Source organism: Aquarana catesbeiana, linkage group LG02 (genome assembly GCF_042186555.1).
Source record: "Aquarana catesbeiana isolate 2022-GZ linkage group LG02, ASM4218655v1, whole genome shotgun sequence".
NCBI lineage: Eukaryota > Metazoa > Chordata > Amphibia > Anura > Ranidae > Aquarana > Aquarana catesbeiana.
In genome coordinates, this window is record NC_133325.1 from 551,484,803 (window position 1) to 551,512,075 (window position 27,273).

Here is a 27,273-nt window from a genome sequence, read left to right on the forward strand (position 1 = left end):
TTAACCCCTTCTTACTCAGTGTCACTAGTACAATGACAATGCATATTATCAGCAATGATCAGTGTTTTAGTGTCACTGGAGAGGTCAGTGTCAGTTAGTCACAGTCACACTACAAGTTGCTGATCGCTGCCATTACTAGTATATATAAAAATAAAAAAAAGCAAATAAAAATTCCAGTATCTATATCATGGTTTATAGGAACAGACTTTTTTTTTTTTTTTTTTTAATTTTGGGCCCATTTCATTTATATAGCAAAAAAAAAAAAAAAAAAACCCAAAAAACCCAGGGATGATCAAATACTACCAAAAGAAAGCTTTATTTGTGTGAAAAAAATTATATAAAATCGCCAGTTAAAGTAGCGCAGTGTCGAACTGCAAAAAATGGCCTGGTCATAAGGTGGGTAAAACCTAACAGAGCTTAAGTGGTTAAAATGGGTTCTTTACACCTTTTTTTTTTTAAAGTAACATGAAAATGTGCAACAGTCCACACAAAAGAACCAAAAACTATCAGACTTACCGGTAACGGTGTTTCTATGAACCTTCCAGGATGGCACACCTGAAAGATGAGAAGCACCCCCCTACAGGAAACATGATCAGTTTAGTTTTTAAAAACCCCCACCCTTCCCCTTGTCCCTCAGTTGTAATAAATAACTATTCCAACCAGTCCACAAGGGGCATGAATTCACATAGGTGCTCACCACCTACTATACAAACACTTTTCCCTCCTCCAATGGGCAGTAGGCCTGCTGTCCTGGAAGGTTCGTAGAAACACTGTTACCGGTAAGTCTAACTGTTGGTTTTCTCCTCTCACTTTCCAGGATGGCGTACCTGAGAGGAAAATCAAGTAACCATTGGCCTACCTTAGGGTGGGGCCACTGCCTGTAGCACTCTTCGGCCAAAGGCTAGGTCTTGCTGTGATATCACCTCTACTTGGTAGTGCTTCAAGAATGTGTCTTGGCTGGACCAGGTGGTTGCACTGCAAATCTGTTCCCAGGAGGCTCCTGCCTTCTCAGCCCACGATGTTGCCAGAGCTCTAGTTGAATTTGCTTTTAATCATGCTTGTGGAGGGATACCTGAGCTCTCGTATGCTATGGTACTAGCCTGCCTGATCCACCTGGAGACAGAAGAACTTAGATGCTTGAAGTCCCTTCCTTGGTCCAGAATAGAGGATCAAAAGGTGATCAGACCTTCCAAACTCTTTGCCCCTTTGCAAGTGAGGAGGCATCTCCTTACATATAAACAATTAAACTACTTTTCCTCATTCTTAGTGTTATCACTAAGACGGCAGGGTTATTTTGTCCTATGAAATGACACTACCTAGGGCAGATATAACGGATCTGGCCTGAGGGAAATCTTACCTGGCAGATCAACAAAAAAAGGTTAATAGACTTTTTAGGTCCCCTACTCTTCTAGCCGTGCTGATAGCTAACAGAAAGGCTAATTTTACAGTCAGGAACGTAAAGGGAACCTCCTCTATTGGTTCAAATATGTGCCTAGATAATGCTTCTAGTACCCTAGGCAAATCCCACAGCAGGAACCCATCTTTTATAACTAGGGTAACTATCCCTGGTCACTAGAAACCTTTTAACTAAAGGATCTTTTGCTAATCTAGCATCAAGAAAAACTGAAAGTGCTGCGACTTGCACTCGAAGGGTGTTGACCGCCACACCCTTTTCTACCCCATCCTGAAGGAATTCTAGGACTACTTGAACAGAGGTATAAGAAACCTGCTTTTTATTACACCATGTACAAAAGGTTTTCCATACTTTAGAGTAGATCTTTCCGGTTACTGGTTTTCTGCTTTAGAGGAGAGTGTCTATTACTCTGTCCAAGCAATCCTTTATTCTGAGGATCTGGCGCTCACTAGCCAGACCATAAACTGGAACAATTTGTGGCCTGGGGTGCAGCATTTGACCCTGAGAGAGGAGGGCTGGTAGGTTCATGAGCTTCCAGGGAGGCGCCACTGATAGCACCTTTAAGGTCGCAAACCACGCCCTCCTTGGCCACCATGGCACAATCAGGAGGAGTAGACCTGAAGACTGACTGAGTTGTTGCAGAACTCAGGGGGATTAGCACTAGAGGGGGAAAGGCATATGCCAGTTTGAACTGCCAACTCTGGGCTAGGGCATCCAGGCCCTTAGACTCCCTCTCGAGAGAGAGCGAGAAAAATTCTTACTTTCCTGTTTTTGTAGCTGGCAAACAGATCTATTTCTGGATAGCCAAACCGTTGTACTATTGCTTGAAATACTTTGGAGCTCAGCTCCCCCCCGCCTGGTCTGCTGGCGGCTGCGGAAGTCTGCCTCTTGGTTGCTCATCCCTCTTATGTGGGACAGCCGACAGTAAGACTACCCTTCCCTCGGCCCAGCCCAGAATTTTCTTGGCTAGGTCTAGGAGAGGTTTGGATCTGGTTCTTCCTTGGTCATTCAGGTAGGCTATCGCTTTAGCGTTGTTGGAGCAGACCTGAACCTCCCTGCCTGAGATAGTACTCTTGAAGTTCTTTATCACTTTTGCCCACTGCTCTGAACTCTCTGGAGTTGGAAGAGGTTTTGGCTACCCCACTGTCCCAAGAACCGTGAGCTTTGGCTTTCTCTAGGTGGGCTCCCCACCCCCAGGTGATTGCATCTGTGGTGACTCAAACAAGTCCCACTGAGCCCAAGATCTGCCCTTCTCTAGGTTGCTTGGGACCGACCATTAGACTTTACCTGAGAAGGACTGTGCTTTTGTCCAGGGACTCTTTTTTTGTCCCAAGAGGAAAGATGGAAGAATTGAAGGTCTCTTGAATGGAACTGAGCCCATACAACTGCCAGAATGCTGGCTGACATGAGACCCAAGACCCTCAGGACTTCTCTTCTGGAGCAAGAGGGAGGTCTTATTAATCTTTCGACAGACGAGACTACTTTCTCTACCTTTTCCTTCGGCAGAAGAGTTTTTGCTCGAGTCTATCAGATAACCTAAGAAGGTTTTGAACTGAGCTGACTTGAGGGACTCTCCATACTCACTAACCATCCCAGAGTCTGCAGGGACTGTAGTTACCTACTGGGTGTCTGTCCTCACTGAAGGGGCAAAGATCAGTAGTTTGTCCAAGAACTGAATTAGAGCTATTCCATGGAGATGCAGGTAGGCTACAGCCTCTGCTAGGACCTTCGTGGAGATCCTTGGACCAGCTGCAAGTCCAAAAGGGAGCGCCCTGAACTGCCAATGAAAAAGCCCCTCCTGGGTTACTACCGCGGATCTCAAGAATGCCTGGTGTTCCTGGTGGATAGGAACATGTAAATAGGCATTCATGAGATCCAGAGTAGTCAAAGAAGTTTTTTTTTGCACACCGAGAATACTCTCCATTGAAAACCTCTTGTACTCTAGGAATTTGTTTAAATTCCTAAGATTCATGATGAGGCGGAATTTCCCTGAGGGTTTGCAGACAAAAATGTGGGAGTAGAAGCCCTGGTAAAGTTGACTTTCTGGAAGGTCACTACCACCTGTTCCACCAGCTACTGGATGCATTCTGGGAGGGCTTTCTTTTTTACAGCATCCTTGGGCAGATACATTAGAATCATCATCAGTGGGGGCTTGGACGAGAACTGTAGGCAGTAGCCTTCTCGGATGAGCTGACAAATGTATGAGCTGTCTGATATCCCCTCCCATTGGGAGATGAATCGAGACAGCCTGCTCCATACCCTGATCCTGGCATCATTTGGCATCTTTGATACTTGAACCCGGAGAGGAGAAGAGCAAATTAGTTCTTTGCCTCCCTCTACCAAAACCCCACTTCTTACTGGGTTCCATAAGCGTGCGTACAGGGTGTGCCTGGGCACACCCTAATCATGCTGTGCTGCACAGATTCCCCTTACTGCTTGGCTGCAGAGAAAGGGACTGGGAAATCTCTGTCCTCAGTCCCTTTCTCTGTCTCAAAAGTGAGGCTGTTCAGACCCTTGATATTTCACCAAAGTCCCCCAATGGGGCTCCTAATAAATTGTAAAAAAAATATATAATAATAATAATAATAATAATAAATTATTGGAAAAAATAATACAATTGTAAAAAAGTTATAATAATAAAAAAATTACTGACACCAATCCCTGCCCTACTGACACCATCTACTGGTCTACTGCCATTATATATTTATTTATAGTGTGTGTGTTTAGGCTTTGGGGTGCACACCCTAATGCAACAGGCTGCGCACCCCTATGCTGGGTTCCTTCTTGGTTCTTTGCTCCTCAAAGAGGAATCTTCTTTTCTAAGCTTTTGGTCTCACCAGGCTCCTTTCAGGATCTTCCCACTAGTGCAAAGTTAAAAAACTTTAGATACATTTTTAACCAACCCTCTATAAATCTTTGCTGGTTTTGGGCCACACATTTTTTTTATATTTCTCCCTCTATGGCTTGATAGGGAACTTCTTCCCTTTCTCAGAAGATCTGGACAACACTTTGTCCAGGCCTGGGCCAAACAGTAAAGATCACTCAAAAAGGATGACCACGCAATTTAGCTTTTGAAGTAAGATCGCCATCCAACGCTTTAACCCAAATGGCCCTCCTGGCTGAGTTAATAAGCGCACCTGTCTTGGCTGAGGCTTTGACTGATTCAACAGCCGCGTCCGCCAGGTAGGGATAGCCTTCCCTATAAATGAAAGGGAGTCCAGTACTTCTTGAGACTTGGTCCCCTGTGACAGGTATTTGGTAAGGCTTTCTATCCAGAAAGCTGTGTTCCTGGTAATGCAAGGTTGCTGCTAGCGCTGGAGCCATAGTGGAAGTATTGGCATCCCATGCCTTCATTAACATGGACTCAGACTTGCGGTTCATGATGTCCTTGATGCTCCCTGTATCCTCAAAAGAGATCAAACCTCTTTGTTTCTTGGAATTAGGAGGTTTCTAGCTTAAAGACTAAGGAATTTTTCCACTTCCTCCTCAAAGAGGAATCTTCTTTTCTACGCTTTTGGTCTGACCAGCCTCCTTTCAGGATCTTCCCACTAATGCAAAGTTAAAAAACTTTAGATACATTTTTAACCAACCCTCTATAAATCTTGTCCTGTGCGGATGTCTCTTTGGGTGGTTCAGGGAATTCTTCAGTGGCACAGATTGCTTGAAGGTGTCTGTGACAGACCTAGCTGGAAAAGAGGCTTTTGGAGGGGACTGAATGCCAGCCTCCTGCAAACCGATTAAGGGCCCTGGCATTTGGGGGGACGGTGCTCTTTGTGAGCTGTATGCCTGGGGACCCTGGAGGTGGCGTTACTTTAGATTCAGGTCCATGTCCCCCAAGACACACAGACTCTGGGGACCCTGGATATGCCATTGTGATGGGAGTCACTAATAGGGGCACAGGGTGAATGAGAACCCCACTATGATCTGTGCTAGTCAGAGACTCAATGCTGTATATGTGTGTATATATAATGTGTGCTGTCTCATTGTGTTGTGTAGTATTTGCTGTGCTAGTTTTGGGTGGGGCTGTATTCCAATGTTCTATTATGTTTGTCTGCCTTGGATCACAGGATGTGTATTGCATTGGAGGGAGCTCTCCCTGCTAACACTGTGTACTGATGAGACGTTAAACACACCTGACCTGTGTGTCCATTGTCATTGGACAGTTTAACCCGCCCTCTTTTCCAAGGGTGGGGGGAAAGAGTCTCTGAGTTATTTTAGGTGTTGTGTCCATGTGTTATAATAAATGAGTTGATTCCTGCTTGAAACCTGAAGACAGAGCCGTGTCTCGTTTTTGGGGTGGATTATTTGTATGGGTTCCTTGTTCGGCTGATTGAAGTGTTCGGTAGCTGCCTTTGTGTTTGCGTATGAAATGTCCTAAACGACTTTAACCTCTTTCATACTCGGGGTGTCGTTACAGTGTCCCTCTAGGTCATCCAGGCCAAAAAGATGTCTGCTTTACTCAGTCTCTTCTGTCTCACTGTTTAAATCCAGGTCCACCTCCTCCTCTAGACGGAGGTCTGATTTTGTTTGCCCGGCTCCTTTTTCCTCTGTAGCCTGGGGGGGGGGGGGGGGGGGTAGTTCCTGAGAGACAGGAAGAAATGTGCTCTGCCCTCTCTTGGAGAGAAGACTCAAGAGGGTGGGCCCTCCTTTGGGGTTAGCTACTCTGGGCCTAAAACCTGAGGTAGAGCTACAGGAGGTAGGAAGACTGAATAGCTGCCAACATTTCTTCCTGCACCGATTTAAGCAAATCATTCAGTAAACAAGAGGCTTCTTTCCCAGCCACTTTGCTAATATATCTGTAACAGAATGGCTTGGAGTGAGAATTGGGCAACCTTCCGCAACAATAGTCACTTTTTTTGGAGGAGTTAGAACTAGCAGATGTAGAAGGTGGCTTATTACAGGCCTCTTGGGTTCCGATTGGGGATTCTCCAAGAGAAGAGAAAAAACATCCAACTGTCACTCTTCCAGCCCCCCTTGGCTGCAGGCCTCACCCAGAGAGGAGAGCATGGGGGACTACCAGGGACTGCTAAAGGCCTTACTATGGCACCCCCCCCCTCTCGTAAAGGCATTTACTGGACCACGACTTGCTCTTGCCCGCAGCCACCTGTGCTGTCCTTCCTTCCTCCTTCTCCACGAGGTGAATCCAGGCAGGCTTTTTGCAGCTCTCAGGCTTCCAGGTAGCCGAAGACCCGTGCCTCCTTCCCGCAGCCTCGCGGATCCGGTGTCTCCTCCACGCTTTAACCCCTCTTCTGGGTCATGCACTGTCCCACTCTGCCTCCTTCCCTGCATTCCCTAGATTGCATTCATAATTTTGCCACCCAAATGCATTATTTTACATTTTTCTACATTGAACCTCATTTTCCATGTAGTTTCTCACCCCATTAATTTGTTCAGATCTTTTTGCAAGGTTTCCACATCCTGCGGAGAAGTTATTGCCCTGCTTAGCTTAGTATTGTCCGCAAATACAGAGATTGAGCTGTTTACCCCATCTTCCAGGTCGTTTATGAACAAATTAAACAGGATTGGTCCCAGCACAGAACCCTGTGGGATCCCACTACCCACCCCTGACCATTCCGAGTACTCCCCATTTATCACCACCCTCTGAACTCACTCTTGAAGCCAGTTTTCAATCCATGTATTCACCCTATGGTCCCATGCCAATGGACCTTACTTTGTACAGTAAACGTTTATAGGGAACTGTGTCAAATGCTTTTGCAAAATCCAGATACACCACGTCTACGGGCCTTCCTTTATCTAGATGGCAACTCACCTACTCTTAGAAGGTTAATAGATTGGTTTGGCAATAAAGATTCCTCATGAATCCATGCCGATTACTGCTAATAATACCGTACTCATTACTAAAATCTTGTATATAGTCCCTTATCATCCCCTCCAAGAGTTTACATACTATTGATGTTAGGCTAACTGGTCTAATTCCCAGGGATGTATTTTGGGCCCTTTTTAAATATTTGTGCTACATTGGATTTTCTCCAATCAGCTGGTACCTTTCCAGTCAATAGACTGTCTGTAAAAATTAGGAACAATGGTCTGGCAATTACTTGACTGAGTTGCCCAAGTACTCTCGGGTGCAAGCCATCTGGTCCCGGTGATTTATTAATGTTAAGTTTCCCAAGTCTAATTTTAATTCTGTCCTCTTAACCATGGAGGTGCTTCCTGTGATGTGTCATGAGGATAAACACTGCAGTTTTGGTTACCGAAGCCCCCCAATTCCCTCGTGAAGACTTAGAAGGATAAATTCAATACCTTTGCCATCTCCCCATCCTTGTAACCAGATGTCCTTCCTCATTCTTTATGGGGCCAATATGGTCTGTCCTCCCTTTTTTACTGTTTACATACTTAAAGAATTTCTTGGGATTTTTTTTTTTGCTCTTCTCCGCTATGTGTCTTTCATGTTCTATCTTAGCCATCCTTATTGCACCCTTACATTTCTTTCTGCATTCTTTATAAAGTCTGAAAGCTGAGTTTTATCCCTCAACCTTGTATTTTATGAAGGCCTTCTCCTTTGCTTTATATGCATTTTTACATTGGAGTCAAGCCATCCAGGACTTTTGTTCACTCTTTTAAATTTATTACCCAATGGGATGCATTGGCTAATGCCCTTATTTAATATGCTCTTAAATCAAACCCATCTCTCCTCCGTGTTCATTGTTCCTAAGATTTTATCCCAATTTATGCCTTCAAGCAAGGATCGTAGTTTAGGGAAGTTGGCTCTTTTGAAATTCAGTGTCTTTGTATTCCCCTTATGTTTCCTATTTGTGTGATTTATACTGAAGCCAATTGACCTGTGATCACTGTTACCTAAATTGCCCCATATATCCACATCTGTGATCAGGTCTGTATGGTTGGTAATCAGTAGATCCAGTAACGCTTTATTTCTAGTTGGTGCGTCTACCATCTGACCCATAAAATTGTCCTGCAAGACATTTAGGAACTGGCGAGCCTTAGATGAATGCGTGGTTCCCTCCGCCAAGTCTATGTGTGGATAATTAAAATCCCCCATTATGATAACACTTACCATCCTTGCTGCTAATCCAATTTGTGATAGGAGACCTGTCTCCCCTTCCTCCCTCAGGTTAGGGGGCCTATAGCATACTCCCAGTATCATTTTGCCCTTATCTTCATTCCTTTGGAGCTCTACCCATAAGGATTCCACCTCCCCCCTAGTGATGTCATCTCTCATATTCACTTGTACATTATTCTTGATATATAGGCATACCCCTCCCCCTTTTTTACTGTATCCTTGCGATAAAGGGTATACCCTTGAATGATTGCCAGCCAATCATGAGAGCTGTTGAACCAGGTTTCTAAAATACCCACAAAATCCAAATCCTCCTCGTACAACAGTATCTCTAGTTCACCCACCTTGTCCGCCAGGCTCCTGGCATCGGTGAACATGCCATGCAGTTTAGACCGGTCACATGTTATTGTCTTTTTGGGTGTTCCGAGATTGCAATTAGGACTTGCTACTATACTTACCATGGGTTTATGTGCTTTGGTCAACCTATCACTAATGCCCCCAATACTACCCTCTGGAATATATTCCGCGCTGACTATCACTGCCTCTGGACCCTCCCCCCCCGTCGCCTAGTTTAAAAACCCCTGTAACTTTTTAGCCTTTTTCATTCCAAGCTGATCTGCACCCTCCTCATTTAGGTGCAGTCCGTCCCTTCTATAGTACTGGTTATCGACTGGGTGTCAGCCCAGTCCTCCAGGAACCCAAACCCCTCCTTACTACACCAGCTCTTCAGCCATTTGTTTACTTCCCTAATCTCCCTCTGCCTTTCTGGTGTGGCTCGATGTACCGGTAGTATTCCTGAGAATACTACCTTGGAGATCCTTTTACTTAATTTAGCTCCCAAGTCCCTAAAATCATTCTCAATCAATCACACTCTATCTGCCTCTGATTTTGTCATTGGTGCCAATGTGCACCATGACAGCCGGGTCTTCCCCAGCCCTTCCCAGTAATTTGTCCACAAGATCCGTGATGTGCCGAACCCGAGCGCCCGGTAGACAACATACAGTTCGGCGCTTTAGGTCTTTGTTACAGATTGGCCTCTCTTTCTAAGAATTGAGTCCCCTACCACCAGAATCTGTCTTTCCTTTCCCTTCGCTATCCCCCACTCTCACTGGAAGAGTTCTTCCCCTGGCAGCGAGGAGAGTCCCTCAGCTCCAGCAGTGCTGGTCCTTGACTGGTTTCACTCAATGGAGCATACTTATTGGGATGCTCCAGCCCTGGATCAGCCTCCCTGTCACTTCCCCCTCTACCCTTCCTGTCACCCATCTACTCTTTCCTAGTGCCTGCACCTCTGTCTCCACCCACCTCTGTGCTGGCCCCTGCCGTGTACGTTCCTGGGTCTCCTTTAGTATGGAGGGACTTGTGTCTTTTTTCAACCTGACTAACGATGTAACAGTCCTTGGATTCATCCCTAAGGGGGAATGCTGGTCATGACTTTCCTGTTAGCTCAGGGGTCATGGTGTTGAGGTGAGCGGTTAATTTGCTCCTTGGTGGTAGGACCCAGCACATTTGCCACATTGATGCTACATTTGTCACGCTCTATTCCACTGAATATGTGCACATATTCACATTTCAACAGCGTTTTGCAACCATTTTTGAGTTTAGCTCAAAATATTTATTTATATTAATAATATATATTATTATTATATTATTTATTAATATTTTAATACTGGTTTGCCCTGCACTTTCTTTTGCATATAACTTATGAGCACCAAATTTGAGCAGGACATTGGTTTTGAAGGGAGCACACAGTGTTGAAAGAATAAAAGAATCAAAGTAGATACACAGTCACATATATTTAACAGACTTTACTTTGATTAATTTGTATATAGAACTGTAAAGCGTGGCACAAAATTTATTTTATGATTTTGAGATAGTGAGTGCGTCTAAAACAAGTATTTGTAGTTATTTGACAGGGCTTATAGGATCTTGTAGGATTCCAGAAAGGTACTACATACTGTATGTTTTTTTTTTTTTTTGCCTTGACAAAGGCATTAACCACTTAAAGACCAGCCTCGTTTTGGATTTTAGGTGTTTACATGTTTAAAACAGTTTTTTTTTGCTAGAAAATTACTTAGAACCCCCAAACATTATATATTGTTTTTTTTCTAACACACTAGAGAATAAAATTGCGGTCATTGCAATACTTTTTTTTGCACCGTATTTGCGCAGCGGTCTTATAAAGCGCACTTTTTTTGGAAAAAATTCACTTTTTTGAATAAAAAAATATGACAACAGTAAAGTTAGCCCAATTTTTTTTATATTGTGAAATATAATGTTACGCCAAGTAAATTGATACCCAACATGTCACGCTTCAAAATTGCGCCCGCTCGTGGAATGGCGTCAAACTTTTACCCTTAAAAATCTCCATAGGCGACGTTTAAAAAAATTCTACAGGTTGCATGTTTTGCGCTACAGAGGAGGTCTAGGGCTAGAGTTATTGCTCTTGCTCTACCGGTCGCGGCGACACCTCACATGTGTGGTTTGACCACCGTTTTCATATGCGGGAGCTACTAAGGTATGCGTTCGCTTCTGCGCGCGAGCTCGTTGGGACAGGGCGCTTTAAAAAAAAATTTTATTTTTTTATTAATTTTACTTTATTTTTTCACTACTGTTTAAAAAAAAAAAAAAAAAAATTGGATCACTTTTATTCCTATTACAACGAATGTAAACATCCCTTGTAATAGGAAAAAGCATGACAGGACCTCTTAAATATGAGATCTGGGGTCAAAAAGAGCTTAGACTTTAATGCAAAAAAAAAAAAAAAAAAAAAAGTCGTTTAAAAAAAATGACACACAAAAAATGTGCCTTTAAGAGAAGTAAGCGGAGCTGACGTCATGACGTCGCTCCGGCCATCCTATGGTATGGAGACGGGTGGGCGCCATCTTAGCCTCACTCGTCTCCATACTGAGGAAGGGAAAGGACCCGACTGCCTCCGCCGCTACCGACGGCTCCGGTAAGCGGCGGAGGGCGCGGGAGAGCGGCGGGAGGGGGGGGGTGGAACCCGCCGCAGAGACCACCATTATCGTACACAGAACCGTCTGCTGCCGTTACCGAGATATCCATCTTCAAAGTGCCGACGTATATGTACAGGAGCCGGTCGGTAGGTGGTTAAGCTCTGCCTTAAAGTAGAGAGCCACCCTAAAATAAAAAATTGCATGAAAAATCATAAAATAATTGAAAAAAAAAAAACATTTTAAACTTACCTGAACCCTTGTTGCTAGGCAGTCTTCCTAATCTGCCTCTTCCTATTCCGCGGCGTGTCCTGCTCCTCGGTGAGCGGCCCTGTTGCCTTCTGGGAACTGTGTGTGTGTTCCCAGAAAACCACGGGGCCACTCAGAGCGCTCGCAGTAGGAAACTGGCAGTGAAGCCGCAAGGCTCCACTGCCTGTTTCCCTTTTTTCGGATGGCGGTGCCGGTAATCCGAGAGCCGAAGGACAGGTAAGTCTACTTATTTAAAGTCAGCAGCTACAGTGTTTGTAGCTGCTGACTTTAAAAAAAAAAAAAAATATCCTCGCCGGAATCCCACTTTAAAGAGTTACTAAATCCACAACACTAAAATCATTCCGTATATGCAGTAAAGCATGACAAGGAATAGGGGCGCCTCTGAGAAATTATCATAAACACTTTATTTTAAATAAAATATCCACTCACATGAAAGTAGGAGAAGGCATGTACAGGAGCGTGGTGAACGCTGGAAGGCTGAAAAACACAGGGCTGCAGGTAGAAGGTGTATCAGTGTAGCTGGAGCACAATCCAATCCAGGCAAGCAGGGGTGCAGATGACTGAACACATACACACATAGGTGAAATGCAATGTCCCTGGAGGATGGTAGCAGTAGTCCAGTGGAAAAGGAAGGAATCAGTCCAATAATAGCATGAATATCTGGAAAGGAGGAAAGAGACGTCTGGCTGGATGGCAGGGCTGCGCTGTATCTCCAGCGATCGTACTGTCCCTGTGTGGTGAGGGAAGAGACACGGCCATGTATGTAAGATGGAAACGAGGCTTGGAAAGCAGACACAGGCCGGCGCCGAGCCGTGACATCATCAACATGCGACACGTTTCTGAAATTGCTAGCTATAGATGGATGGAATAGCCGCATTCCTTTTTCAAGCATGGATACACAATACATGGAGGGGTTTAATATAGGCGGACCGAGGGGCGGAACCAAAAACATGAATGGGGACACAGGCTAATGAAGAGGGGAAGGGGAGGAACTAAGGAAGACAGGAAATGGGGCAGAAAACAGGAAATGGGGCAGAAAACAGGAAATGGGGCAGAAAACGGGACAGAAAACTGTGAAAACAGGAAATGGGGCAGAAAATGGGACAGAAAACTGTGTGTATAATTTAAAAATGGTAAAGAATAATGGAGAAAATATTTTTTGAAAAATAAATAAATAAAAAATGATGATGAAAGAATGACAAGCTAAAAGTAGATATAAATATATGAATATTGTAAATAATATAAATAAATATGTAAATAATAAAAATAAATATATGGTCAGGGAATTAAAAAAAAAAGAAAAAAAAAAAAAAAAAAGTATGCTAGAAAATAAAAAAACTATAGAAATAAATATACATGTATAAATATAATAAATGGATATAAATGGATGTAAATATAATGGATAGATATAAATGAATGTATGATTGGAGAATGTGGAAAAAACAAAAAATTATAAAAAAAATAATAAAAATAAAAAAAAATATAAAAAAAATCATGTAACGGAAGAGTTATATAATATATGAAATTAAGGATATAAGCTGGATGCCATATTGGAGAAAAAGAGACGGAGTATATGTGCACATATACATACGATTGATAGCGAGAGGGGAAAAAAGGGGAGGGAAAGAAGAGGTAGAGAAAGGGGGGGGGGGGGGGGAGGAAGGGAAAGGGGGGGGCAAAGGGAAAAGAAGAAGAAGGAGGGAGGGAGGGGGGCCTTATCTGGAAAGTTTCTATAGAGTAGTCGATGCCAACTTTCTTAAACTTTGCCAGTCTTCATCTCGTGTACCACCCCATATACACAATCTTTCCCCCCAGAAATTCAGGCCTTAGATTCTTTAATCCATGCGTCAGATGTCATTATCAAATCTGCGGACAAAGGGGGAGGTATAGTTTTGCTTAACAAAGCGGACTACATCAAAGAAGCCAATAGACTCCTTTCTGATAAGACTACATATCGGAAGCTCAAAAAAGACCCCACCATAGATTTTACTATTGAGGTTAACGTGATAGTCAAGTCAGCTCTTGAATGCGAGTGATTAACAAAACTGAAGCCTCTTTTTTCACTAAAAGTTTCTATCAGACCCCATATTTTTATTACTTGCCCAAAGTACATAAAAACCTTACCTCTCCTCCTGGCAGACCCATTGTGGCTGCCATGGACAGTGTCACTACTGGGTTCAGTCAGTATATTGACCAATTTCTTCAACCGATTGTCCAACAGTTACCTTCCTACATCAGAGACGGTACACACCTCCTAGAATTACTTACACCTTATAAGTCGGAGTCTTCCTACATATGGTTGTCATTAGACGTTACCTCACTCTATACCTCCATTCCCCATCAATTTGGCCTATTAGCTTTGGAATTCTACCTTGCACAAGATCCCTTTATGAACCCCAGACAGGCCGCATTTATCTTGGAGGCTACCAATTTCTGTTTGACTCACAATTATTTCAATTTCGATGGCGAATTCTACCTGCAAATACAAGGGACTGCCATGGGAGCCAACTTCGCTCCCTCATACGCCAACTTAGCTATGGGATATTTCGAAGAACATTACATCTCACATAACAATCCGTATTCATCCTACATTGTATTTTTTGGCCGATACATAGACGATTTAATTGTAATCTGGGATGGTCCTATTGATTCTATTACTTCATTTGTAGACCACTGCAACCACAATCCCTACGGTTTATCTTTCACACAGGTCTCTGATCCCAATTGCTTGGCCTTTTTGGACCTCGAATTGAGTCATGTAGATGAAAGTATCATTGCAAAGAATTACATCAAACCCACAGCTGGCAACTCTTTTTTACATTATAAGAGTTGCCACTACCCAAAATGGATCAATAACATACCCAGAGGCCAGTTTTGCCGCCTTAGACAAAATTGTACTCGAGATACTGACTATGACACCCAGAGTCTCCTACTAAAAAAGAAGTTTGCTGATAAAGAATATCCCCAAGAGTTAGTGGACCAAGCTTGTAATTACTATTCAAAAGGAAAACCCCCCAAAAAAGCAAGGGAAGTCACGTCAGACCACTCGATGAGATTTTTGACTACTTTTAATTTTCAATATAAAAAAATGGAAAATATTTTGCAAAAACATTGGAACATACTTCAACAAGACCCCCTCCTCAAAACTATTCTCCCAAAAACATACCTAGGATTACTTACCGGAAGGCCCCATCTTTGAAAAATCAAATTGCTCCGAGTAAATTTCCGTCAGATCATATCATTACTAACCCCACCCAGCTTATACCCCTAGTGGGCATGTTTCAGTGTAAAAAGATTCGCTGTAAAACTTGCTCATTTGTCCAGCATGGTATAAAAATCTTTTGTTTCTAAAGGTAAAACATACTTATTGGATCAATTTTACAACTGCTCATCTGAGTTCGTTGTATATGGCCTAAAGTGCCCTTGTGGGTTGATCTATGTTGGACGCACCATCTGCCCTCTGAGGCAACGGTTTGGACAACATCGACGACTCATTGAGGGTGGCAAAGACCTACATAGTGTTCCTCGTCACTTTGCTGAACATCACAAAAAATCCACCGTTGGTCTCGAAGTGTGGGTTATCGAGCAAATCTCTAAATCTATGAGTCAAGCTGAACATTTTAAAAAACTGTGTGCGAGAGAGACGTTTTGGATATATTGCCTTGACGTCCTCTCGCCCGGTGGCCTCAATGAAGGTATAGAAATAGCCACAGTACTATAGTCTTTCTTGCCTTACATTTCCTTTACTGATTACTCTGATACTGTATTTTGGATATGTTTTATGTCTATATTTATATTTATAGGTATATATATTTCTGTCATTTTATCACAGGTTTTATCTTCCCACCTGTTTTATATAATATATTTTATTGGGGGTGGCGGGTTCGTTCCAGTAAGTATTGGTAACCCAGGAGGTGAAGTGATGCCTCTTGTGTATGGTTGTGTATGTGTATATACATGTATATGCTTGCCTCCCTTCAACCCCCCCCCCCTCCTTCCAAAACCCCCCCTCCCTCCCTCCTTTTTCTTCTTTTCCCTTTGCCCCCCCTTTCTCTTCTTCTTCTTTCCCTCCCCTTTTTTCCCTCTCGCTATCAATCGTATGTATATGTGCACATATACTCCGTCTCTTTTTCTCCAATATGGCATCCAGCTTATATCCTTAATTTCATATATTATATAACTCTTCCGTTACATGATTTTTTATATATATATATATATATATATATATATATATATATATATATATATATATATATATATATATATATATATATATATATATATATATTTTTTTTTTTTTTTTATTATTTTTTTTATATTTTTTTATAATTTTTTGTTTTTTCCACATTCTCCAATCATATATTCATTTATATCTATCCATTATATTTACATCCATTTATATCCATTATATTTATACATGTATATTTATTTCTATAGTTTTTTTATTTTCTAGCATACTTTTTTTTTTTTTTTCCCCATATTTATCATATATCTCTCGTCACATAGTGTCTGTTATTTAATTATTTTTTTTTTTTTTTATTCCCTGACCATATATTTATTTTTATTATTTACATATTTATTTATATTATTTACAATATTCATATATTTATATCTACTTTTAGCTTGTCATTCTTTCATCATCATTTTTTATTTATTTATTTTTCAAAAAATATTTTCTTCATTATTCTTTACCATTTTTAAATTATACACACAGTTTTCTGTCCCATTTTCTGCCCCATTTCCTGTTTTCACAGTTTTCTGTCCCATTTTTTGCCCCATTTCCTGTTTTCTGCCCCATTTCCTGTTTTCACAGTTTTCTGTCCCATTTTCTGCCCCATTTCCTGTCTTCCTTAGTTCCTCCCCTTCCCCTCTTCATTAGCCTGTGTCTCCATTCATGTTTTTGGTTCCGCCCCTCGGTCCGCCTATATTAAACCCCTCCATGTATTGTGTATCCATGCTTGATAAAGGAATGCGGCTATTCCATCTATCTATAGCTAGCAATTTCAGCATGTTGATGACATCACGGCTCGGCGCCGGCCTGTGTCTGCTTTCCAAGCCTCGTTTCCATCTTACATACACGGCCGTGTCTCTTCCCTCACCACACAGGGACAGTACGATCGCTGGAGATACAGCGCAGCCCTGCCATCCAGCCAGACGTCTCTTTCCTCCTTTCCACAGATATTCATGCTATTATTGGACTGATTCCTTCCTTTTCCACTGGACTACTGCTACCATCCTCCAGGGACATTGCATTTCACCTATGTGTGTATGTGCTCAGTCATCTGCACCCCTGCTTGCCTGGATTGGATTGTGCTCCAGCTACACTGATACAGTTTCTACCTGCAGCCCTGTGTTTTTCAGCCTTCCAGCCTTCACCACGCTCCTGTACATGCCTTCTCCTACTTTCATGTGAGTGGATATTTTATTTTAAGTGTTTATGATAATTTCTCAGAGGCGCCCCTATTCCTTGTCTTTTTTTAGCTATTGGAACTCGCTTTTGGTTTCCTGGTGGCTGCCCTGACTGAGACTGCGGTTTTATATTACCAGTGTACACATCTGTACACCCACATTCCTGGACTATTAGGTACTATATTGTAAGGTATCTGCATATTGCGCCTTGTTACTTGTTTAATGCAGTAAAGCATGCTTGTTATACTCACTGTGAAACCTAAGGGTTTAATCCTCTGCGTTGTGTAAAAGGGCTGTTTGATCCCGTTTTCTCTGATCCTCTACTTCTTTCACAGTCCCCAATCTATCTGCTGATCGAACAGAGCCTTAGGGACAATCTGCACATGCTCAGCTTGGTGTATATTAGAGCTGCATAATTAATCGTTAAAAAATCGTGATCTCGATTCAACCCCCCTGACGATCTCTATTGCAGAGTTTGCAGATTCTTTCATATAACAAGTGGAGAGACTTATCTGCTCACTCGGCTGTCAAAAGAAAAAAAACTTGGCCGACTGCTGGATGTTAACATGAAAAATTGTAACTAACTCTTCCTTCTTAGATCAAAGGGATAAACTTCTGTGTAAAGAAAAAATCCAGGCAGTCTTAAGTTAAAATCAATATTTTTTGCTAGAAAATTACTTGGAACCCCCAAACATTATATATATTTTAGCAGAGACCCTAGGGAATAAAATATCAATTGCTGCAATATTTTAGGTCACACTGTATTTGCCCAGCAGTCTTTCAAACACAATTTTTTGGGAAAAAATACACTTCAATTAATAAAAAAAAAAAAAAAAAAACTAAACCGTAAAGTTAGCCCAATTTTTTTTTGTTTTAATGTGAAAGATGATGTTATGCCGTGAGAATCGTGATCTATCTTCTAAGCAAAAAAATCATGATTCTCATTTTAGCCAGAATCATGCAGCTCTAGTGTGTATTGCTATAGAGTTTTTTTTTTATTTCTTGGGAGAATGCATGTGATCAGCACAGGGCCAATCAGCACTGTCCAGACAGAGGGCAGGTGTTCTGCAGCCTCATAGGACAATCAGGGGAGAATGAAAACTCCTCAAACAGGCTTTAACCAAACACTGATAGAAGTCACAAGACTGCTCTAACTGCTGATGAGAAAAAGGTATGTGGCAGTTTATATTTACTTAAACCAGATATAGTGAGTAGATGCAGGATCCTGGGTTTATAAAACACTTTAGGCATATTTTATAGTTACCTGATTTAAAAAATATATATATATTTATCCTTACTCTTGATAAATGGGTAAATAAAGAAAACGTAATTGAAGTGTGTGTACGCAAATATTCTTTTTTGTATGCAAATATTTAAATGGATTTCTGTTTTACATTACCTCTTTGGTATCTTTCAAGCACTTAGGTTGTGTTGTCATCTCTGTTGTGCTTGGTTTAGTGTCACATACTGGTTCTTCACTTTGTTTATTAATTTCTGTATCTTCATGTTCTACTTTCACATCTTCTTTGTCAGGATTTATCCCCTTATCTAAGGGCTTTATACCTTCTTCTGAAGGCTTCTTATTCTCGCTAAAAAGACTCATATACTCTTTTGAAAGCTCTGCACTGACTTGTGCAGGTTTTGCTCCATCTTTTGTAGCCTTTTCACCATTCTGTACAGGCTTTGTTTCATCATGAGTAGGCTTATCATTTTCTTCAGGTATTGCGTCATCTGGTACAGCCTTTGCATCTTCCTGTGCAGGCTTTGCAGTCTCCTGTGCAAGATTCTTATCCTGTGAAGGCACAGTCCTAGTTTCACTGGGATTCTGTTTTAAATCAAAGAAACTATAATATATCACAGCAATTAAAGTTTACTGTCTTGCAAAACAAACTGAAAGATAAAGAGAAATCTCACCGGAGAACTGCCACCTACTAAAGTTATAACACTCTGCCCTTGATTATGGACCACTGAAAAAAAACGAAAAGAAAGAAATCAGAAACTGAGGTTTCTAGCATATCCATTAGCTCTGCTAAATGTACTAAAATTGGTGAACACAGAATCGGGTGCAGCTGTGCATAGTAACCAATCAGCTTCCAGGTTTAAGGCCTGGTTCACACTGGTACGACACAACAGTCATACGACTATGGATCCGACTTTGTACTGCGACTTGAAGTCCGACTTTAATGAACAGGGATCTGACTTTAATCCCGACAATGACAATACCAGGCACTTTGTATATGGTATAAATCTTTAGGGGAAACCCCACGCCAAATAAAAAAAACAAAAAAGAAACAACCTTTGGTCTGGCATGGATTTTAAGGGGAACCCCCCATGCCGAAATAACGGCGTGGGGTCCCAGCCAAAATCCATACCAGACCCTTATCCGAGCACGCAGCCCGGCAGGTCAGGAAAGGGAGTAGGGACGAGCAAGCGGTCCCTCCCCCTACTGAGCCATACCAGGCCACATGCCCTCAACATGGGGGGGTGGGTGCTTTGGGGCAGGGAGGGCCCTGCACCCCCCCACCCCAAAGCAACTTGCCCCCATGTTGATAGGGACAAGGGCCACTTCCCGACAACCCTGGCCATTGGTTGTCAGGGTCTGCGGGCTTATCGGAATCTGGAACAAGGGGGCCCCCAGATACCAGCCCCCCACCCTATGTGAATGACTATGGGGTACATTGTACCCCTACCCATTCACCTCAAAAAAGTGTCAAAAATAAAACGCAGTACACAGTTTTTTAAAGTAATTTAATAAGGCAGCTCCAGCATCTCTTCAGAATTCTTCTCCGCTTCTTCTCTGCTGATGTCTTCCAGCCCTCTCTGGTTCTTCTCCCTCTGTCCGCTGTCTTCTCCCTCTGTTCTTCCTCCGATGTTGAGTCAATGCATTCTCCTGTTTAGATCCGGCACATCACGGATCTGGTGGACAGATTACTGGGAGGGGCTGGGGAAGACCTGGCTGCCATGGTGCACGTTGGCACCAATGACAAAGTCAGAGTAAGATGGAGTGTCCTAAAAAATGATTGTAGGGACTCAGGAGCTAAATTGGGGAAAAGGACCTCCAAGGTAGTATTCTCAGAAATACTACTGGTACTTCGAGTCACACCAGAAAGGCAGAGGGAGATTAGGGAAGTAAACAAGTGGCTGAGGAGCTGGTATAGAAAGGAGGGGCTTGGGTTCCTGGAGAACTGGGCCGACTTCTCAGTCGGTTACCAGCTCTTCAGCAGAGACGGACTGCACCTAAATGGGGAAGGTGCAGATTGGCTGGGAGTGAAGATGGCCGACAGTTAGAGGGGCTTTTAAACTAGGCGACGGGGGGGGGGGGGGGGGGGGGGGGGTGTCCAGAGATTTTGTAGGAATTTCAGAGACTTGGTTCAACAGCTCTCATGATTGGCTGGCAACCATTCAAGGGTATTCTCTATATCGCAGGGACAGAGAGGTTAAAAAAGTGGGAGGGGTATGCCTGTATATCAAGAATGATGGACAAGTGAATGTGAGAGACGACATCACTAAGGGAGGAGGTGGAATCCTTATGGGTAGAGCTCCAAAGGGAGGAAACTAAAGGGAAAGTAATACTGGGAGTATGCTATAGGCCCCCTAACCAGAGGGAGGAGGCGGACCTCCTATCACAATTTGGATTAGCGGCAAGGATCATTATAATGGGGGATTTTAATTATCCAGACATAGACTGGGCGGAAGGAACCGTGCACTCAGCTAAAGCTCACCATTTCCTAAATTTCTTGCAGGATAATTTCATGGGTCAGATGGTAAATGCACCAACTAGAAACAAAGACCTACTGATTAGCAACAATACAGACCTGATCACGGATGTGGAAATACAGGGCAACTTAGGAAACAGCGATCACAGGTCAATTAGTTTCAGTATAAAATCACACAAATAGGAAATATAAGGGGAATACAAAGACACTGAATTTCAAAAAAGCCAACTTCCCTAAACTACGATCCTTGCTAGAAGGTTCTAAATGGGATAAAATCTTAGGAACAAAGTACAGGGAGGAAATAATGGGTATGCTGTAAGAGCATTATAAATAAGTGCATTAGCCAGTGCATCCCAATGGGAAATAAATTTAAAAGAGCCAATAAAAGTCCTGGGTAGCTAAACTCCAATGTAAAAATGCACATAAAAGTGAAGGAGAAGGCCTTCAAAAAATACAAGGCTGAGGGATCATCATCAGAATTCCAATTTTACAAAGAATGCAACAAGAAATGTAAGGGTGCAATCAGGGCGGCTAAGATAGAACACAAAAGGCACATAGCAGAGGAGAGCAAATAAAATTTAAGTACATAAGTAGTAAGAAAGGGAAGTCAGATCATATTGGCCCCATAAAGAATGATGAAGGGAATCTGGTTACTAAGGATGGAGAGATGGCGAAGGTATTCAATTTATTATTTTTCCTCAGTCTTCACGAGGGAATCGGGGGGGGGGGGGGGGGGCTTCAGTAACCAAAACGGCAATGTTTATTCTCATGACATGTCACAGGAAGCACCCTCATTGCTAACAGAGGACAGAATTAGAAATAGACTTGAAAAGCGTAACATTAATAAGTTACCGGGACCAGATGGCTTGCACCCGAGGGTGCATAAGGAACTCAGTCAAGTAATTGCCAGACCATTGTTCCTAATTTTTACAAACATTCTACTGACTGGAATGGTACCAGCTTATTGGAGAAAAGCCAATGTAGCACCAATATTTAAAAAAGGTGCTACATCCCTGGAAATTACAGACCAGTTAGCCTAACATCAATAGTATGCAAGCTCTTGGAGGGGATGATAAGGGACTATATACAAGATTTTAGAAATGACAACGATAACATTAGCAGTAATCAGCATGGATTCATGAAGAATCATTCTTGCCAAACCAATCTATTAACATTCTATGAGGAGGTGAGCTGCCATCTAGATAAAGGAAGGCCCGTAGACATGGTGTTTCTGGATTTTGCAAAAGCATTTGATACAGTTCCCCATAAATGTTTACTGTACAAAGTAAGGTCTGTAAGGCTAAGCAGGGCAATAACTTCTCCGCAGGATGTGGAAACCTTGCAAGAAGATCTGAAAAAACTAATGGGGTGGGCAACTACATGGCAAATGAGGTTTAAAGTATAAAAATGTAAAATAATGCATTTGGGTAGCAAAAATATGAATGTAGTCTATTCACTGGGGGGAGAACCTCTGGGGGAATCTAGGATGGGAAAGGACCTGGGGGTCCTAGTAGATGACAGGCTCAGCAATGGCATGCAATGCCAAGCTGCTGCAAGCAAAGCAAACAGAATAATGGCATGCATTAAAAAGGGGATTAACTTCAGCAATAAAACAATAATTCTTTCACTCTACAAGACTCTGGTCCAGCCGCACCTGGAGAAAAAAAAGTGGTTTAACCTTAAACTGCGTAGAGGGTTCTTAACTGTAAAAGCGGTAAGGATGTGGAATTCTCTTCCACAGGCAGTGGTTTCAGTGAGAAGCATCGATAATTTCAAAAAACTATTAGATAAGCACCTGAACGACCACAACATACAGTGATATACAACGCAATACTGACATAAAAGCACACACATAGGTTGGACTTGATGGACTTGTGTCTTTTTTCAACCTTGCCTACTATGTAAAGCTGGGTGCGCCACTACTTATATTGACATGGGGGCGGAGTCACAGGGTGATGTCATCTGCAGGCCCGTCCCATTATGATACCACCGCCCCATCATGTCCCAGACGGTGTCGTCTTAAGAGGAGGGGCCTGCGGCTGACATCACCCGGTGACCCCACCCCATGCCAATTTAAGTAGTGGCACACCGCACACCCAGCATTAGAGCGTTGAATCAACATCGGAGGAAGAAAAGAGGGAGAAGACAGCACAGAAGAGACCCAGCAGAGGCAGAAGACAGAGGGACAAGAACCGGAGAGGGCTAGAAGACATCAGCGGAGAAGAACCGGAGAGGGGAGAAGACATCAGCGGAGGTAGAAGAGCCGAAGAGGAGAGAAGAAATCTTAAGAGACGCTGGAGCTGCCTTAATAAATTACTTTAAAAACCTGTGTACTGCGTTTTATTTTTGACACTTTTTTTTTTTTTTTTAGGAGAATGGGTAGGGGTACAATGTACCCCATACTCATTCACATAGGGTGGGGGGGCTGGGATCTGGGGGCCCCCTTGTTAAAGGGGGCTTCCAGAATCCAATAAGCCCCCTGCTCGCAGACCCCGACAACCAATGGCCAGGGTTGTCGGGAAGAGGCCCATGTCCCCATCAACATGGGGAGAAGGTGCTTTGGGGTGGGGGTGGGCGCTTGCTCATCCCCATCCTTTTTCCTGACCTGCAGGGCTGTGTGCTCGGATAAGGACCTGGTTTGGATTGTGGGGGGGTTCCCCTTAAAATCCATACCAGACCGAAGGGCCTGGTATAGTCTTGGAGGGGGAACCCATGCCGTTTTTCTTTTTGGCGTGGGGCTTCCCCTTAAAGATCATCAGAGCACAAGTCGCATGCCAAAGTCAGATCAGTGCAGACGGTGATCCGACTTCAGTGATATTCAATGGGCTGAAGTCGGATCGAAGTCAGACCAAAGTAGTGCAGAGAGCATTTTCAAAGTCAGACCAGTTAAGTTGGCTCTCATAGGGAAACATTGCTTTTCACACGTCATGCGACATGAGCTCCCAATGTTGGAGCGTTTGTCGTACCAGTGTGAACCCAGCCTTATTGTTAATTAAACAAGCTGAAGTTAGTAGCGGATTGGTTATTATATACAGTTGCACCAGATTCTTTTTTGCACTAGTTTTAGTAAATCAACACTGCGTAATATTACCCTGTCCACCCAATTTTAGGTTAAAACCAGTGGAGTCTTAACCTGGTCTACGTTGGTTTATATAATTTTTCCACTCATTGCCAAAACATTTAGCATTGGTTTACACTTCTTAAGCATAATGACCAAAACATCCTGAACCAATTACTGTTTTTTAGCTTCAATTTAGCTGTCAAATATCCTATATTTTGAATCATTTTCCAGTGTGTGCTCTAATGGCAACACTATGCCGCAAATAACAAGCAGGCCAATGATGTTGTCATTTCATTAAAGCATATCGAAATGCGAAAATATAAATGTTGATTTACTTGTAAATTTCTTATCTTTGAATACAGGACAGGACACAGGACTATAAACATGGGTTAAATGGACACTGGCAAAAAAAAAAAAAAGAAAAGAAAAACAGCATTCTAGGGCCACCCACAGAGCACGCCATATAACCCCAATTGTACATTTTTTTTACCTGCAAAAATATGTGCATTTATTATTTTTTTAAAAGGTGAACAAGTGGTTCTGAAGGGTGAAGGTTTTTCTTACCTTCATGCTTATGCATAAAGGTAAAACACCTTCAGCATGCAGCAACCCCCCCCTCCCCCTCAATATATACCCAAGCCCGATTGCGATCCAGTGGTGTGCAAAAGAACAGCTGCTTTCCCAGGTCTCTGACTTCTCATTGGCTGAGGGATAGTAGCAGGAGCCGATGGCTCCAACTGCTGTCAATCACAGCCAGTGATGAAGAAGCAGGGTCGTGCCCCATTCTGTGCATCTTTGAGACACACAGAGCGGGGCTCGGGAGCGAGCACACACTCAGAAAAGGAGGAGCAAGGAGCGCCAGCGGGAGAACCAAGAAGAGGAGGATCGGGGCTGCACTGTGCAAAACCATTGCAGAGAGCAGGTAAAGTACAACTTGTTTGTGATTAGAAAAAAATGCCTTTAATAGCACTTTAAGGGCATATGCCCTGGAAAGGAGTTGCCCGACCCATTTAGCAATGGTGGAACAGATGCATAATGCCCCCTATGAGGGCTCACATACAGGACAAAGGCAGACACAGTCTTGCGCATAGAGGCTGTAGTGTAGCTTTTAGCTAAACCTTGACCACATCCAGGCAATGAAGGGCAATTTTCTTGTCCTGTTTTGGGGAAGGACAGAACTACTTCGCCCTTGTGCAAAACAAAAAGGGAGCGACCAAGAAGGCAACATTACGTGTAAGGTTTTCCAATGGAATATCTCTAATGGTTCAAAGGGAGTACATGGAGCACCAGGTTAAGATCCCAATGTGACACAGAACTGTATGAGCAACTCTCTGAAGAAAACTCTTGATTGCGATTGAGAGGCAACAGTTTTCTGGAATACAGTAAACAGGATAAAACAGAAACCTGTCCATTAAGGGTACTTGGGACCAGACTGAAGAAAAGCCAAAATATGATTGATCAAGTACTCCCCTGGACTCAACTTTCTGTACTCGCACCAGGCAAAGTAAGCCTTCCATGTGTAAAGGTAAATCTTGTGGGAATAGGATTTTCTTGCTCTGGGTAAGGTGAAAATAATTTAGAAATACCACTATCCTTTAGGACCTGAGGTCCAAGAGCCATGTCGTTAAAGCCAGAGACTGAGAAGCGGGATAGAATAGGGGACCTTGAGCCAGTAGGTCTGGTCTGTTTGGAAGAGGCCAAGGCTCATCCGTCAGAAGTCTGACTATGTACCATGTCATTTCATTTTTCATTTGAGTGAAACGCTTAGGAGGAGTGAATACCCTTTCAGGATTGGGCTAGTCCTCAAATTGCGCAATCTATGCGTGTATTGAAAAAGCCAGTTTTCTAGTGCCCATAGGGGCTGGTTTAGGCTGTGGAGAGTTAGGTGCTGCTAGGCATAGTCTAGTGGGCATCACGTCAATTATTGTGTCCACAGTACAAAGCAGTACAGTACAAAGCATTTGGATTGAAGCTGCAGCCTGTACCTCATAAAATGCAGGGAAAGGGAAATACTCTGCAGCCTGCACTACAAAATCAGCATTTTCAATACCTTCCTCCATCACATCCTCCACATACTCCCATCACATCCTTAATGTGGTAGAGAAAGCTGTTTTTGTCCGACAGGCTGCATGATGCTTGCCTGAGAGGGAGCCAGGGTCAGATAATGGGAGCAGTGTTATAATAATTTCTCAGGAACAAGCTTACAGCTGTCACCCTGAGCAGCTATTTGGCCCTTTCATCCCAGCTCCCTTGTGCCTGGGGATCTCCAGTGGTGTACCCACAGAAAGCAGATGGTGTTTTGCATGTCCAGATATAGGAGCCAATATAACCATAGACAATTCTGTTACTACTTCTCTGTAGAAGATAGTAGCAGGAGTGTATCAAATGTGCTGTGTGCAGTTTCCATGCAAAAGGCAGGTGGGAAGGCATCATCCAGGATGTGTGAGGCACTTACCTCATACTCGAGGCTAAGTCTAGCTAGGAGGAGATAAAAGAAAAAAAACTATTTCAAATTGCTCGCACCAAGAAACATTAAAAGCAAAATGGCAGGGGGTACCACAATAAAATGAATATCACCTAATCCCTCTGCCAATAAAACCATAGTGTGCTACGCACAGCAGATATTAAAAACTAGAAACCCATGCCCATATACAGGCAAACCCTGTCTTAACTTATCCAGGATGCTGGGCCTGGTAAGTGTCCAGACTTTGCCGGTCATGGTAAGCATACCCCCAAAGGGGTCTTCAGGGTCTGGTAAGACACAGAAATGGCCCACGGCCCTGGACCTGTATAGCACCCTGTAGCCAACTACACATGTTGCTACATGTGTCAAGGTTAGTGTCTAATGCAGGATCCCATGCCCAAAGCAAACATCACGGGCCGGCCCTACATAGTTGGGTCTAGATACAATCCCCAGGGTACACAACCCGAGGGTAAAGGATCTGGTCAGTGTATAAAAGTCCAATTTTTTAAAAAGGAAAAATATTTCTTTGATGAAGAACAGGTCCATCACATAAGGACACTAGCAAAAAAACTGGACTTACAGTGTCAAATTACCTAATATGATATACCAGGAGTTACATGCATGACAGACCATGAGTTATATGCAGCCAAGTCCTGTGACCTGTACTGTACAATTAAGATACAAAAATGAAATATATTGCAGGTGACTAGGCCTTTGATAGGGAGGCTGCATTTGTTTTTTCAGTATTTTTATCCTTTATTTTTACTTCATATCTAACACACTGCCTTGTTCCTGAGTGGCTACACTCACTCCTCGACTATCTATGGAGGAAGCCATGGCTTTCAGACGGTAATAAAACAAATTTATATCAGCGCAAATATTAATAACCTTAATTACTAGGTAGTGATATGAGTAGCAGATGATATAACAAGATCCCACAAAAAACAAA

At 42.8% G+C, this 27,273-nt stretch overlaps 1 protein-coding gene across 4 annotated transcripts in view; it reads right to left on the bottom strand.

Moving 5' to 3' along the window:
- Positions 1-27,273, bottom strand: part of LOC141128571 (uncharacterized) — a 154,881-nt gene that overhangs the window by 21,235 nt on the left and 106,373 nt on the right. For 3 of the 4 annotated variants that reach the window (XM_073615931.1, XM_073615930.1, XM_073615933.1), the window contains 2 exons: positions 18,998-19,050; positions 18,483-18,908 (listed from right to left, as the gene is read on the bottom strand). In XM_073615931.1, the coding sequence (XP_073472032.1) occupies positions 18,483-18,908; positions 18,998-19,050 (479 nt within the window). The remainder of the gene's footprint in view (positions 1-18,482; positions 18,909-18,997; positions 19,051-27,273) is intronic. The other variant, XM_073615932.1, reaches the window with a different exon arrangement.